The sequence below is a fragment of the Notechis scutatus genome, chromosome 2 (assembly GCF_049901735.1).
Source record: "Notechis scutatus isolate UNSWTSFEM ecotype Mainland chromosome 2, rNotScu1.2, whole genome shotgun sequence".
In the NCBI taxonomy this organism is placed as follows: Eukaryota; Metazoa; Chordata; class Lepidosauria; order Squamata; family Elapidae; genus Notechis; species Notechis scutatus.
Window position 1 is genome coordinate 140,994,279 of NC_142010.1, and position 17,000 is coordinate 141,011,278.

The window sequence follows — 17,000 nt, forward strand, 5'->3', positions numbered from 1 at the left end:
AGGTATGGTTTCCTTCCTCACATCTCCTCAGGCTGTTTGAAAAAAATGAATGCTATGTACTAAGGTCCTCCCCATAGTACATATTATGAACAAATTCTCTCACACACATCTATGCAAATTGCATGCAGAATTTTGTAGTTATCTGTGAGACTTGGGTTGTTCCCAGAAGAACTTTTCTTAATGACCAATCAAGATGTATCACTCGTTACAATAATTTTATCTTCAACCTTTATTCATCAGACCATATGTTATATTTTTTTTAAATCATTTTTCCTCTTAATGAGGATCATATGCTTAGAAAGACAGGTCTGGCATAAAGGCAGAAATCTCAGAAACTGTGGTTTATTCCACATGCACATTTTTTTTTCTAAATCAAATTCTGGAATTTACACCTTCGCTTTTTTGAGATTGTGCTGCTTCATCTCTATCTTTTAGATTCTGAGTAAAAGGAATATTTTAATATTCTACTACGCAGACCTTAACATAGTACTGTAATGCTGAAAGAGGAAACAGAAGTGTGAAGATACAATCTTTTTCAGATACTGTCCAAATTATACATCTTTGATGCAATTCTTGACCACATGAAACTTCCTTGGTTAACCCAATAAGTCTAGTTATTTAATGTTGTGCTGCACTCATCCATTTCATCATTATTTTCAACACAGAAATATCACTATAATCATAGGAAGACTCAGAAATTGTTAGGGGCATTTGGAAATTCAGAAATGCCTCTTTTTACAAAATCTGTACACAAAAATGTGCACACCACACAGGCGTTAAGAGCCTCCTGTGCACTTGCTTACAATTATTACTGCGTTCGGAGGGATGAATGGCTGGCAAGAGAAAGGGAAAAGTGATTTAAGGCATTTCCACACCATATGAGGCTGGTTCCATTCCCCAATTTAAAAAAAAAAACAGCTTGAAGCCAAGTTGCAGTCATCACTTCTGCAAACCTCCAAACACCGACAACAGATGGGAAACCACCATGAGCCAATCAGTGCTCATTTCCAGCTGACCAATAGAAGACTGCAACATATTACCCAACTTCATGTCCCACAAGATCTATCCTAGAATCCTGAAGCAACAGAAATCCCTTCATCTAAGCCTCACTACACAAAAGGGGAATAACGTAAATTTCTAGCAGCTCCATCCTTCCCACTCCTTTCAAACACACGTTGTGTGCATCTGCTGCACAGCAGAAGGACCATTTTGCTCTGTGTTTTAGATAAACTGGCCAAACCAGGTTAAAAACAGTCACAGAGTGATTCCATGATCCAGGTTCTGTGATTCAGAGCTAACTTTGAACTGATGCAAAACATCAACAACAACAAAACAGGCTGAGTTGCTCCTAAGTAGCAACTCATCTCAATCTACCTATGATATGCATGAATAGAGCTGATTTATTTGCAGAAAAATTCAATCCATTTAATTGTTAAGCAATTGAACAATTCAGGTTAAATTCTGCAAGCGATAATAGCCAACAGCATTTAGATGTATATACTGCTTCACGATGCTTTACAGCCCTCTCTAAGCAGGTTACAGAATCAGCATATCGCCTTCCTCCCCCCACCCCCAATTTTACTGACCTTGGAAGGATGGAAGGCTGAGTCAACCTTGAGCAGGCCAGGATCGAACTGCCAAACTGCTGGCAGTCGGGCAGTCAGCAGAATTATCCTGCAATGCTGCATTCTAACCACTGCGCCACCACGGCTCTAAAATGGGAGAAAATGGAAAACAATGAATGTAAAAGAAACTTCATGCTGGAGGAACAGTCAAAAGAAGCACAGCCCTCTGGCACTAGATGGAAAAACAAGAAACAGAGTCAGGCAGCAACAACATTTTAGGCTTGTTTATTTAGAGGTTAATGCCACTTTTATGTGTTCCTCAGAAAAAGTACATTTGACTTCAATGGCAGTTTAAAGTGTTCCATTTAGTTGTAGTTAAGTGTTTTATTTTACTTACTTATTTTGTTGCCTTTGAGTTGTTGTTGACTCCTGGCAATTGCCTGGACAGGTCTCTGCCATTTTCTTGACAAATTTTCAAAAATGGGTTTCTGCTTGCCTCCTTCTTAGGACTAAGAGAGAATGACTGGCCCAAGGTCACCCAACAAGGCAGGACTAGAACTCATGGCCTCCCAAGTCCTAATCACTAACCAAACTGGCTCACTTTGAGTCAGTTTTTGACTTGTAGCGACTGCATAGACCAATCCTTGCAGTTTTCTTGGCAAGTGCCTTTGCCTCTTTCCTAATGTTGAAAGAGAATGACTAAGTAGCCCAAGGTCACCCAGCTGGCTTTTTGCCTGAGGTAAAAGACAGGGTCTCCCAATTTTTAGCCTGATGCCTTTAACTACTACACTAAACTGGCTCTTCTAAATGTTTATAGGGAGGGAGAAATATGATGCAATTTCTATAGTTTAGGAATTAGCAAGAAACCTACAGGTAAAGGTGGCATTATGATCAACATCATTGTCATTATTGTTGCAACGAAGTACAGAAAATGCCATCTCTTTGTTGCTCTCCAGGGGTCACCCAGGTTTTTGCAGACTAGAACTGATAGCCCTACATTTGTATGAGGAAGTGTCAATCATTCATATACATGCACAGAAGTGGAAAACCTAACATGTTTAGATGTTTAAACTAACATCCTGATCTAGATTGCATATGAGCTTGAATTACTTTTCTCACTTAAAAACAAATCTTGTATGTTTGCAGATTGGAAGTGAGTCGTTTTTATGGACTGAAATTTCATACCACAACAAAAATGAACAGCAAATTTGGCTTCTCTCTACATTCTCTCTCAACTGTCTTCCCAAATCACTTAGGAATCTAATACCAGGTAAGTAGCAAACAATGGGAAAGGTATTAGAAATGAGACAACACACAGGAGCCCTCCTGTGGCCAACTAAAAGATGGCAAGTCTTTGTTAGTAATGAAAAATCCAGAGACTTTTTAATAGATAGATAGAATACTTTATTGGCCAAGTATGATTAGACATCCAAGGAATCTGTCATCGGTGCATAAGCTCTCAGTGTACATGCAAACAAAGTAATATAATCATAAGATAGCAATAAGAGAAGGTAGTAGAAAAGATAAGAAGAATAGAAATACAGCCATACTATCCTTAGGTAAATATCCTTAGACCAGGGGTCTGCAACCTTAAATACTCATAGAGCCATTTGGACCCATTTCCCAAAGAAAAGAAAACAGCGGGACCCAACAACGGGTGTGACTGGGTGGGTGTAGCCAACTCAACCTCACTCACTCCCACCCTGTCATCTCCCGCTCTGGAATATGGAGAGAGTCTCCATCCCCCGCCATCACCCTTACCTTCTCAGGCCAGACGAGGAGTGACGGGGAGGGGAGGGGCCAGCCAGTGGTGGGATCAGTCAACAGGGAGCCGCAGCATAGGGCCAAAAGAGCCGCATGTGGCTCCAGAGCCGCAGGTTGCAAACTCTGCCTTAGACATAAGATAATATTGTGAGAATTAGGTGTTCAGCAGAGTGACTGCACAAGAGAGAAAAAAATTGTCTAGTTGTTTTGGCATGCAATACCTCATAGCTGCATCCTGAGTGGAGGAGTTGAAGCAGTTTATGTCCAACATTTGAGGGGTCTGGTATTTTCTCAGTCCTCTTTTTTAAAATATTTTCTATGATAGGGGACTGATTAAAATGAACTGCATGTCGTCCTTGCTTAACAAGGGGGATTGGGATTGCTAAACAATTCAATCATAAAATCTGATATTACATAATTGCAACTGCAGTCCTGGCAGTCCCAGGTTACTGTCAGTAAGCAAATCACTATGGGTCATTAAAAGAGGATCTCATGGGACTGCAACTTCTGACTTCTTGCTGCCTTTCCTATTGACTATGTTCGTGTCAAGCTGGCAGGGAAGGTCACAAATTGTGACCACATAACCATGGGACACACAACAACAATCAAAAATCCAGATGGGTTGCTGAGAATCCCATAATATCGAGGTCACAGGATCGCGAGGGAGCTGCAACAGGCAGAACTTTGCAAGTTTGGATGGTCATTGAATGAGTGGCCATTAACCAAGGACAACTTGTAAAGGGAAAAGACAGCGCATTGGTTAGAAAAAGACAGTGCATCTGCCCAGTTGGTCAACTGATTCTGCACAAAATGTTTTGTAAGAAAGCAAGCCAAAAAATCTGTTTCATGGGGAATGGCCAGGGGAGGGGGAAGAATTGGGAAGGGCCATTTAGGACATCAAGCCCCTGCTCAGTATGGTTCCAAATTAAAACAACCCCCACAGATGGATATCATCAAGGGGTGTTGGAAAATCATTCTTTTCATATTCCGACAAAGCACACTGCCATCTATTAGCGCAGTCCAGGTTTCACCGATAAAAACTGTCCTTTGATGTTTTCGAAAGTCAGGAAAAGCTCTTGCTCCAAGGTGCAGTTAGTCAAAGTTTGAAGGGGGGAGCTGGGGGGGGGTCTTTGAGATTGCATTCACAAAGGCAAAAAGCAGCTACAGTTCCAGGCATGGAACTGGAAGGATGGAAAAGGGATTTAACAGAGAATTGTTTTCCCCAATGTAGTTGTGGGGTCTGAATGTATTCAGACCCCAAGTCTAAGTTAGATTTCTTGATATTTTAGCATCAAACTGAGGAAAATTTAGCCTTTGCAGCCAAACTGAGAAAGGTTCAAAGATCTCACGTTGTTCTTATTTTAAGATGTTGAACCCCATATGCTGAAAGGTGCTTGGAGTTATAATTCAGCATGAATTGAACAGCCACATGTTTTTTATTCATGCTGTAATATATACGTGTCTTATAAAATTCAAAATAACAAGCTTCTGGCTTCTTACAAACTAACAGTTTTATTGTAGGACAAGCTTTCCTGGATTCTGTTCCACTTTACCTAATCTGTGGAGAGAGAGATGCATTATCCGCGCATGAGAATTGCACGGCTGAAAAATGGAGTAGGGACCATCATAAGAAGAAAACACAACAGGCATAATCCCAGTTTAACACCGTTATTTGCAGGTAGGACAAAAGTACAGTAAGCCAGCACATCTGATTGCTCTAACACAGCCTGTTTGGTCTAGTCGGTTAAAGCACCAGGCTAGAAACCAGAAGATTGTGAGTTTTAGTCCCACTATAGGCTTGAAAACTGACTGGATGACTGGGCCGGTTGTTCTCAGTCCAATTCATCTCACAGGATTGTTGATGTAGAGAAAATAGAAAGAGGAAAGAGTATTGGGTATGTTAGCCACCTTGAGTTATTCATAAAAATAATGTAAAAATAAAGGCAGGATAAAAACAAATGCGTAAATAAAAGAAAATCTAAACCTATAGTGGTAACTCAGACAACATATGCTGATAGGTGGAAACAGATGTAGGGCTCTACCCTTCTCACAAGTAAAATACCTACCCATGTTCCAGATGAAGGATCAGGGCTTGAGAGTGGAAGGGGGGCATGCACAGGCGCTTGTACAGCATGCATGTGTGGAAAGAGATACCGCTACTTCACTCTTTTTTAACCTTAGCAACTTTAAGAATTCCCCCCACCCAAGCAACATGCTGACTGGAGAATTCTGGGATATGAAATCCAAACATTTTAAAATTTGCCAAGGTTGAAAAACACTGTATTACCCACCCAATCCCAGTTAGCTTTTAATGCTACGTTTTGCAGACAATGAAGAGGAAATTAATATTTAAAACCAGTCTCTGCGCATAATGGTGTCTATTATTCAGACAGGACAATGGCCAGGCCTGCTAGGACAAACTCACCTATTGCCCTGCATGTGCAGCCTAAGACTCGCCCAAAACTCCCTGTTAGAGATTGCAAACATCGGGCTTTCTTTCATTGCCCATCTTTTAATCAAGAAGCCTCAGAATTTCTTCTTGCAGTAATTTAAAAAAATCCTTTGTGGCTCCCACTCCCCCCCCCCCAGAAAAGCACCTTCAAATTGTTCTCTTCTACCTGAAACCTGCACAGCAAAAGAAGTTGCGAATTATATCTTCCACATATAAATCCTGCTGACTCGGTCTGCTGACATATTCCCCTATCACCTCTTTCCTTTGCCCTGCTGCATTTAATTCATACTAATTAGGGTAATTAGCATTGTTCTGGGTTCCCCACCCCCCCTTCACGAAAAGAGGTGTATGTATGTGTGTGCATGCATGAACACACACATGCATATACCCACTTAACTGAACACGTTAGGGATTTCTTTGTGCACCTGAATCTGCCAGGCAGTGGCCTTAGAGTTATGTTGGAATTCAATCCATCCATTACAATTCCAAGATAGATAGATAGATAGATAGATAGATAGATAGATAGATAGATAGATAGATAGATAGATAGATAGATGATCTCCAGATAGTTAGATGGCTGGATAGCTAGATAGCTAGACACAGACAGACAGATGAGAGAGACAGACATAGATCAGACAGGGAGGGAAGGAGGGAGAGGAAGAGGGAGAAGGAGGGAGAGGGAGAGAGAAGGAGAGGGAGACAGGAATCCTGCTTGTGTGGAATAGATTTTTCATGTGTCAATCTGCAGAGAGTAAAGAAGATGACCTTGACAGAAATAGACAAGATTCCTTATCAAAGCAACAAAGGGAACAATTTATCTTAAGTCAAAACACGCAGAAAGTGTGTGAAAGCGGCCCAGGCAGACACTTCCTTAATTCACCTAAGTAGAGGAAGTGGAGGGGGAGGCACAGCATAATCAGTCTTGCAAGATTTTGTTAATACAGACAGTTTCAATCCAAGTATTCTGAACCTTCCTGCGGAGTGGATTTCTGGCCTGGGCGACCTGTTGGGGCTGACACAATCTTAGGTGGGGTGTATAGCAGTTCCTTTCCTAACCAATTCTCCCTTTGGAAGGGCGTGAAGCTTGGTGAGGGGGTAGATTTTCTCTCTTCTAATGGCGATTCGCTCTGCATTCTTTCTCCATCTCCGTCACCCACCAACTATTTCCAGGGGCTGGTGTCAGATCTGGGATATGTGCCACCAGCATGGCCATTCCCTTCAGCACTAGCTGAGGATGGAGCTCAGTCATTACTATTGATGCATCCTTTTTCTTTGTTTCATGCCCTTCTTCCATCTGTTACCTGCTACTTGGTCTGATTTTAAACACTGGCAGATAACAGGTGCAGAACAGTCGGGTGGGATGAAGAAGGTGGGTTTCCTGCTCTCCCCTCTCCTCTATTAATTGGGCAACTTGGCAGGTGACTAAATTCAGTACTCTATGCATCCATTTAAACTCTCCCCATCCCCCTTTAATGTCGTTTTTCCTGTTAAGGCTTGATGGAAAGAGAAATTAAGCCCAGGGAATCCACCAACTGGTTTACACTTAACTTGCCTTCATAAGAACAGCACTCTTCATTTGCCTTATTACTGCTGCAGAAAAACAACTGACAATGAGAATGGCATAATTTATGTCAATATACTTTTCTGCCAACTCAAGAACAGATGAATAGTATTTCAACTTTGCCACCTGGATGTATCCTTAGGCCAACCTAAACTCTCGCTGCCTCTTTCGCTCCCACCAAAGGGGGTGTTAAATGCAAAAGCTGAAAACCCTGAGCAATGGGACAGTTCCAGAGGTGTTATTCAGCAGGTTCTGACCAGTTCTAGAGTGGAAATTTTGAGTCGTTCGGAGAACCAGCAAATACCACCTCTGACCGGCCCCAGCCCCATCTATTCTCTGCCTCCCGAGTCCCAGCTGATCGGCCGGGTCTTCTTTTGTTGCCCTGCACAGGAGAACGGAGCTGGAAAGCAGGTTAGTGGGGTGGGGAGGCAATGGGGATTTTGCAGTATCCTTCCCCTGCCATGCCCACCAAGCCATGCCCACAGAACCAGTAGTAAAAATATTTGAATCCTACCACTGGACATTTCCCAATGGATATTCTGGAAAAGCTGGTGTGATATAAGATGATGGATAGATGGATAATACGAAATCATTTTTGACTTCTAGCAACCACACAGATTTTCTCCACGACGATCTAATCTGCTTATTCGGGACTCCCAGTGAAGCATTAATCACCACTGTAACTAAGTCCGTCTACCTTGTAGATGTTTGTCCTCTAGGCACTAAATATTCATATAAAGTTGTTAATGGTCTCTTTCCACAGAACTCTTGAATTAGTAGATCCAGGTTATACAGGGAGGAAGAATATTACAGGTCCTCTCCACCAAATTTACCCCCTCTGGAGACATCACCTAAATCACTTTCACATCCCCTCCAATTAACAGAAAAAATGTGTCCCTCTACTTCAGAAGGTTTTTTTCCCCCACTCCTGATTTATGGAACTGCTTTCTGATTAATTGCTTCTGGAAGGACATTACACACAATAAGTAAGCTTAAAACAAATTGTAGGTAGCTGCACTAGGGGAGAGTAGGCATACTCACCAATAAGCCATGCTTTTAACTCATTATGAGGTCCAAATAGATCCAATATTTTAGAGAAAGCAACCACCTCAATATATCCTTTTAATCTCAGGCAATGAAATGACCCAAAATATATTCACTACCTATGATACACCTGAAGATGTTTCCACAAATAGCTACCACCCTTCTACAAATAGCCATTTATCTCTGTCTGTGATGGAGTATCCACATAATAACATTGTCCACTGACTATGTAATTTCTACTGCTTTTTGAGTTTTCATCCAATCTTTTCCAAGACATTACAGGACAACAGAGTGTTGATTATGGAAAAACTGTATCTCAGCATGAGGGACCTTTGTATAGATACAACAGGAAAATCAAATTTGTGTCTCCTCTAATCCAGAGGTTGAAAATACTCATCTAATTAAGAATGCCTCCAGGACAAGGACTCCTACTCCCAAAAAGTGTAAATGGCCAATCCTCTAAATTCTTAAAAGTCTTCATCATCTAAAGCTTCTGAGAACCAACACACAAACTATCGATCAATAACATGGCATTTGTAGCTCATGTAACACCTCCATATGACATCTATAAGAAACCCAAAATTAAATAAATTAAATATATGGAGAGAGACCCAAAATCTAATAGTTGTTCCATCATTTGTTCCCATTTAATACCTTTGCAAAAATATCACAGATTATGAGATTTTGAACAGGAATTGTAAAGTTTTTTTCAAGTTTTGGTGAATTCACAATATTTCAGCTATGTAATCCCAGTTACTAAATGCAATGTCATCATTCAGTTTCATTTAACTATTTCTAGCAAAGGAGAATCTGCCATTTTTCAAGGCTGGCTGTTATATATTGGACAGATGTTACCATCATGAAAATGTCACCTGATGTCCAACCAAAATCTTCTTCTTTGTAATCTAAACCTTTGTTTGCAATCCTGACTTCTACATGACAGTCTTTTAGATATTGGAAGAGAGATATCTCTCTCTTCACAGACATCTCCATTCATTCCTCATAATTATTTTTCTTCCAAGGTTCTCTTATCATTTTGGTTGCTCTTTTCCATACAAGATTCAGTTTGACGATGTCCTTCCTAAAATTGGACTCTGTATTCTAGATGTGATCTGACCAGTTCAGAACAGAGACAAATGACGGCATTGCCACAGCCAAGGCAAATCCATGAGTTTACTTACTTTAGCCTTCTCATGAAGCTCATGCGTTAGAAGTCCTTGGAATCTAATGTAATGAATTCAGTGATTAGCACATACTGTCACTTCAGCTTTCTCTAACCTGGTGTCCTCCAAACATGTTGGGCTTCAAACCAGTCCTCCAGCTACGATAGCTTGACTAGGCCCACTGGGAAGAAAGGAGTGGCCCAACACTTCTAGAAGGCCTCAAGTTGAGGAAGCCCAAAATGCAATGCCTCTCTGAATTTTCAGACTTGTCAATGTAGATTCAACTTAGAAGTCTTTATATGCAAAGAATGTCCTCTTCCACTGAGCCACAGCCTTTACATTGTTTGTGTTAATCTCCTCTGCATACTTACATGGATATACAACAATAAAATAAGTCTCCCATGGAGATCTTAAAGCTACAGAGTTTATTTAGAGTTTATGCTTGACCCGTACTCCTCCCATATCCATAGATACTCCTTTTACTTTAATTGTTCTCTCGCACATCCTGCAAAGACCCTACCTTTCTTTAATTTAATTTAATTTTAAAGAAGCAATGAGCTATCTGGAAAATGTTTCGCTGAAATGTTATTTCTCTGCCCCAGGCAATATGAGCACTAATGAACACCACATTGAAGATTAAGGCCAAATTAACTAAGACATTATCTCTCTAAATATCAAGCAAGTGACCACGAACTAACACACATTAAAAAAAAAAGTGGAAAAAATTAATTCAGAAAGTTAGTAAGAAAAGTGATACAATCAAAGAGAGGGACTGAAAAATTCTTCCCTACAGCCTCAAAGAAAAGATAACAAAAGATTTCCTCTCCCCATTTCTGCTATAACTCACTCTTTACCAGCTGCTTCACATAGAGGCACCTGGTAAACAATCCGGCCAGACTAGTCCAGCTGTACCTACTACAGGTAGCCCTCCACATATGACTACAACTGCATAAAACTTAGTTACCAAACCGATAGTAACACCGGTTAAATCCCACCCCTGGATACTGCCCATTCTCTTCTACTAGCCCTTGCATGTTCCATCAATTTTCCCATTTTTAGTAAATATTCCAGCAAGGCACAACACATTAATTTATTTACTTTAGTTTCCATCCTTCAAGTATAATTTGAAGTCTTTCATTTCCTTGTGATTAATGCATTTCCATTTATCTTTAATGAATTAACTTTCAGATCTATACTTACCTTTGCATTATGCAACCTGTCCAACACTTGTTGCAATTCATTTGGATTCTCAACCAGAAACATGGCATCAACTCCATGTAAAATGGCATGTACATGTGTGTTTCTAGCCACCTGCTTCTTCTTCAGCATCACAGTGTTCATATAGTTATTGTTTAGTTATTTTTAATTATTCCCTACTTAGAACTGAACATTTCGTGAAACATTCCAATTGCCACATGCATATCACTTTTATTGCATTCCATAAGAAATGTTCAATTGTGTACTTGTGCAAAACGTTCAACAGTCAAAACATATGTACTGCTGGCTGTCTCAGATGCAAACATTTTTCTGGTTCCTTCTGAAAAATAAAATCTGGACAGCATATTCTGTCTGGCTTAAGCCTAAATTGTACTTCCCAGATTTTGTTCATTGTCATCACTTGTATCATTTTTATTAGAGTTCTAGCAAATGTCCTTCCAGGTGCTTTTAAACTAATCCCCCTATAGTTTAGGTATTCACTCTTCCTACCGTTCCTTTTGAGAGCTGGACAATATTAGCATACTTCTAATCATTATCCATAGATGAACTCTTCACACCCATTAAATAAATCACATAACCACTGTGCAAAGGCAAACTGGCATCCATATTTCTCCAATAACGTTGTGTATCTCAGCAGTCAGAGGCATTGATGTACGTTTGGTATTATGCTTCAATATTATTATTAAAATTTATCCCATATCATTTCATCATTTTATTTTTAATATCTCTATCAGAGAGTTGTTTCCTCTATCACTAGCTTCCCACATGGTGCTTATTATTTTCAAAAGCATTCTGCAATTTCCTCTGTCCCTTTTAATTCTGACTATTCCTTCTTCTCTTTGACTACATTGTTTGCAATTGATCTTTTCTTTCTATTTCATATACAATAATGTTGTTTTTGCTAAATCATTTTGTAATAAGCATTTTGTCATCTACAGCTGGGGTTCCCCAACCCCAACCCCAGGTCCATGGGCCGGCACCAAGGTGCAGGATGCCAGAAACCAGGCCACACAAACAAGCAAAGACCCATCCCAGTGAAGCACACGAAACCACGCCTCTCCTGTCCATGGGGAAAAAACGTGCTTCATGAAACCAGTCCCTGGTGCCCAAAAGGCTGGAGGCCCCTGATCTGCAGCTTCTTTGCTTCATCATATTACCTAGCATCCTCATATCTTCCATTAGCACAATTCCACGCACTTCTATGGCACTCTATAATCTACTTATTTTCAATCTCTTCCAAACAGCCATCATAGCCTCTTTTCTTATTTGCACACTCCATTTACTTTCCGGGAAGATTATCTGTTCTCCAGTCCTTTTTCCATATATAAGTGATAGTTTTTCTTCTCTTACTCTTCCTACTTCCATTCTAATTTCTTTCACTTTTTTTTCTTTTTCTTCCATGCCCCTTTTCCTTCCAAGAGGGGCTCTTTGCATTATGAAATAGCAATTTGTCCCACGTTCCAAACTACTCTTTCTCCTCCATTGATTTTCTCAGTCTTTAATCCTAAACAATGAAACTGTGCTTTTAAATGACTCCCTTTTCCACATATGGATGTGAAGCAGGCCTTCATGGACCGGTGCTTAGAATGAAGAGAGTAAAATCAGTAAATATACTATAAAACAAAACAATTGGTGCTTTGATGAGTCTCTTATAACAGAAAGGGCCATTGTGACATCATGAAGATTGAAAATTCCACAATGTTGGTAACATTGTTAGGTACAGATGTTAAGACAAGCAGGTGGATAACTAAGACAGGAATCCAGAACCATGAAAATCATGTATATCCAGCCATAGTTCCCATGCCTACAGCACCAGGAGGCAGGGGATGAAGGTTATACAGACCACAGATCTGGTGAATCAGCTCCTATGGAGCTGGTTTCAAACAACCCGGTAAGTTATAAACCAGAATTCCCACCGAATCACCTACTGATAAAATGTGTATTTTAATATGATTGGGAATGACTGTGCAATTTACAATTTTTGTCATGGATCAAACAAAAAAAAAACTATTTTGCTTTTGTTTGGTGAACCCTGAACTTATAACAATGGACCACTTGCTCTCAGAAGCTTGAAGTCTGCTCACCACTGCAACGAGTCATTTCTGCACCAAACCAGAACTAATCCAATCCTTATTCTCTGCAGAGAAACCATTACACTCCTGTTGCAGTTTGCAGAATACCAGGCCCAGAGGTTATTCCAACAACTTTCCAATAACCGCTTACTGCAATTGATTCCATGTTGGAGATGCTTTTTCAGGTGGGAACCTCTGGGAACAAACTAAACAGCTAGAGCAGGGAAGATAATCGGCACAGAAGGGAAAGAATATATAGCTGTCTCTAAAAAGGACTCACTTTGCCAAAGATATTCATTGCTCACTGAATTGTTGCAAATTTTATCGCCAGTTATTAAATCTGTTATTTTTAAAAGTTCTCCTTGCATTCCATTAAAAGGCACTCAAATTAATGTACCATTCAAATAGTTAAAATGCTTTTAAATTTTTATATGGATAAACAGCCAAACACTGATAAGTAACAGACAAAACAACGGCTAAAATAACCCCACATAGAAGATTTTTGCATGCCATTAATAGGAACAACATGATAAATTTCGAAAGTCTTTGCCCAAAAATAAAACCAGCTGGGGGGACTCCATCACTGAAACTGCCCTGTCTTTGGAACTGAGCTGCCTTTAAATACAGCTGTTTGGGTAAATCGATAAATTAAAAACAGTGATAAGGATTTCAAATACGTATCATTTGCACTGAAGTGAAACTTGGGGTTTAGCTGTAGTTTTTCTGCTACTAACTCGTATTCAGGATGCTTCCAAAATGATTTGTTTAACAAACTTTCCAAGTCATGGTTTCATTTTACAATCTTAACTCTTTTGGCATGTTTTCCTATTTGATCCAATGAAGAACGACAGCTCGGCTCACAGCACTCCAAGATAAGGATGAAAGAGAGAGAGCAGATGCTAATCAGAAGAATCGCGCTACTAATCAGCCAGGGGAAGATGGCAGAGAGAGAACATCCCTGCCTTCTAAATCTATCTACGGCTTGTTTGACAATGATGGGCGGTTAGATGTCTTTAATATGCGGAAGCTGGTCTATGAGAGAGGTAAAGACAGGATATGTCATGGCGTGTAGTGGGATTCAAAAAATTTTATTACCGGTTCTGTGGGCATGGCTTGGTGGGCATGGCAGGGGAAGGATACTGCAAAATCCCCATTCCCTCCACACCCCACTAACCTGCTTTCCAGCTCCGTTCTCCTATGCAGGGCAACCAAAGAAGACCCAGCCGATCAGCTGGGACTCGGGAGGCAGAGAATAGATGGGGGCGGGGCCGGTCAGAGGTGGTATTTGCCGGTTCTCCAAACCACTCAAAATTTCTGCTACCGGTTCTCCAGAACTGGTCAGAACCTGCTGAATACCACCTCTGGTCAGGGCAAAGACTGAAACCTGGTTTTACATTTGTCATTTCTGTGGTGAGAAGATCCCAGTAGACACCAAAAAAGCGGAGCTGGTTCTGACCAACGCAATGAGAAAGCGAAAGAAATATACGGGAGGAGTGATCTAACGCATCCAATATTACATAATTACAATGCTACATAATTGACCACAGATTAAGCTCAAGCCAGGGGATGCCTCAGAGATATATCAAACCACAAATCTTTATTAGCTCTAATTAGCATGATGGCCATGTGTTATGGAAATTTCAGTCCAAACCATCTGGAGGGCATCAAGCTGGCCCTCATTCTGATAGATGTTGGAATAATTTACATCACTTTGTTAAAGTCAGGGTTGTTGTTGTTGTTATTATGGGAGAGGGGGACCAGAGCAGTCTTTCTCGGCCTTTTTAAACAAGAGCTTCCAGCTTTACAAAGCGTTGTAGGGATGGAAGTTTAACAGCTCCTCTCAACTGTAGGGCAAAAGAAGGCCTTGCCTGAGACTAAAACAGGCAGTAGTTGCATCAAACACCCCAGTTATAACAGATAGTCTTTGACTTACAACCATTCGTTCAGTGACCATTCCAAGTTACAACAGCACTGGAAAAAAAGTGACTTATGGCCATTGTTCACACATACAACTGTTGCAGCATGCCAATGGTCATAAGACCAAAATTCAGAAGCTTGGGAACTGGTTCGTGTTTATGAAGGTTGCAGTGTATTGGGGAGGAGGGGGTTGTCATGCAATCATCTTCTGTGAACTTCTGACAGGCAAAGTCAATGGGGAAGGCAGATTCATTTAACAGCCATGTTACTAACTTAACAACTGTAGTGATTCATCTAACAACTGCGACAAGAAAGGTCACAAAATGGGGCACAACTCACAACGCCTTGCTTAGTAACAGAAATATTGGGCTCAATTGTGTTTGTAAGTTGCGGAATACTTGTACTCTAAGGACAATCTCAGTTCCCATAGATTAGAACAGGGGTGTCAAACTCAAGGCCCGGGGGACAGATCCGGCCCACGGAGTGCTTAGATCTGGCCCGCAGTGCCGCCCTGGAAATAGGACTGTCCCGCGGTGCATCTGCCAGCAAAACCAGAAACCCTCCCGAGCTCCTTTTTCACTGGTAGAGGGTTGTAAGAGGCCATTGCAGCCAAACACAGAGCTTGGGAGCCTGTTCACTGGCAGAGTGTTCAGGCCACCACAAGCGCCCCTGACACGAGTGACATCAAGTAGGCCACACACACTCTGGCCCCCCAAGATCAAACACAACTCTGATGTGGCCCTCAACGAAATTGAGTTTGACACCCCTGGATTAGAAGAACGTTACTCAGTTAGTTACTCTCTAGATCTGCAGGGACTAGGCATGAAGGCAGGGGCCTGCAACCTGTGGCTCTGGAGCCACATGTGGCTCTTTCGGCCCTCTGCTGCGGTTCCCTGTTGGCTGATCCCACCACTGGCTGGCCCCTCCCTTCCTCTCCCCGTCACTCCTCGCCTGGCCTGAGAAGGTAAGGGTGATGGCGGGGGATGGAGACTCGCTCCATATTCCAGAGCAGGAGGTGACTGAGTGGGAGGGAGTGACGTCGAGTTGGCCACGCCCACCCAGTCACACTGCTTATTAAATGATTGGCTCCCGGTGTTTTCTTTTCTGTGGGAAACGGGTCCAAATGGCTCTTTGACTGTTCAAGGTTGCAGGCTCCTGCACTAGGGTCACCCACGATCTTAGACAGTGTACCCTAGGCATTTGAAGACTTATAGTCCTTAGCCATCCAGAGAAGATTCCTGAGAGAAGCCAATTTAAATATTAGAGGCTAGAATTGGGTTAAAGAATTTGGGAGATAAAACACCTTGTAAGACGCTTGCTGGTTGCTTAAAATGTTGCAGGCAACGCTAAGATTAGTTTTGGGGGGGGAAAACAGTATGAGCTGGCAAGGTGTTTCCTATTCTCAAGTGGGAAGCCATGCTTAGCATACCTTGTATGATCATTCCTTGAATGCTAAGCTACCCCTGAATAAGGAGTTTTGCTTTGTAATTTAAAATACGTTCACAGACTATAAGGGATTCAGATAGGAAAACACGATCATGCAAAATCTAAAATCAGCTTGGTCCTGTGATCCATAATTTTAGCTGGCTTTCAGAATGGCAATCCAGGTTGGGTATTTAGAGATGCAGAGGAAACTTCTCCGGTGTCGATTTGGTCATACCAACTCTGAGTTGCAAATGTCCAATTGGCCATCAAAGGATGACGAAGAAATACCAAACTTTGGCTGAAATTCTGTAGTCAAAATAGAGCTCTTAAAGACATTTCCTTCGCCTTCCCTGTAGCAAAGTCTCTTGCGATTCTGCTAGTTCTGTCTATAACCAAGCTGCTCCAAGAACATCAGTAACAGAAGGACCATGTATTCAGTCACTCTTGTCCTGATGTGTGACTTGATTTCTCTTGTCTAGACCAGTACTTGGAGGGGAGAACTAAGATCAATGTGCCAGCATGATGAATTAACTTCAAAGATGCCAGAAATGAAGCCAAGGAAGCAGAAAACAAATTTATTTTCCAAGCAGAGGAAGCAGCAAAACAGAAAGATTTTAAGCATAGTTTGGGAACTGTGTAATGAGGATAAGGCACAGATTTCAGATTAACAGAGTTGGAAGGGACCTTGTAGGTCATCTAGTCCAATCCCCTGCTCAAGCAGGAGACCCTACACCATTTCTGACAAATGGCAGTCCAATCTCTTCTTGAAAGTCTCAAGTGATGGCACTCCCACAATTTCAGAGGGCAAGCTGTTCCATT

The 17,000-nt window shown here is 41.3% G+C and overlaps 1 protein-coding gene across 1 annotated transcript in view; it reads left to right on the forward strand.

The window, feature by feature from the left end:
* The first annotated feature begins 12,593 nt into the window (after positions 1–12,593).
* Positions 12,594–17,000, forward strand: part of LOC113418462 (TBC1 domain family member 15-like) — a 23,233-nt gene continuing 18,826 nt past the window's right edge. The window contains exons 1-3 of the mRNA XM_026677366.2: positions 12,594–12,658; positions 12,911–13,024; positions 13,683–13,882. Of these exons, the coding sequence (XP_026533151.2) occupies positions 12,594–12,658; positions 12,911–13,024; positions 13,683–13,882 (379 nt within the window). The remainder of the gene's footprint in view (positions 12,659–12,910; positions 13,025–13,682; positions 13,883–17,000) is intronic.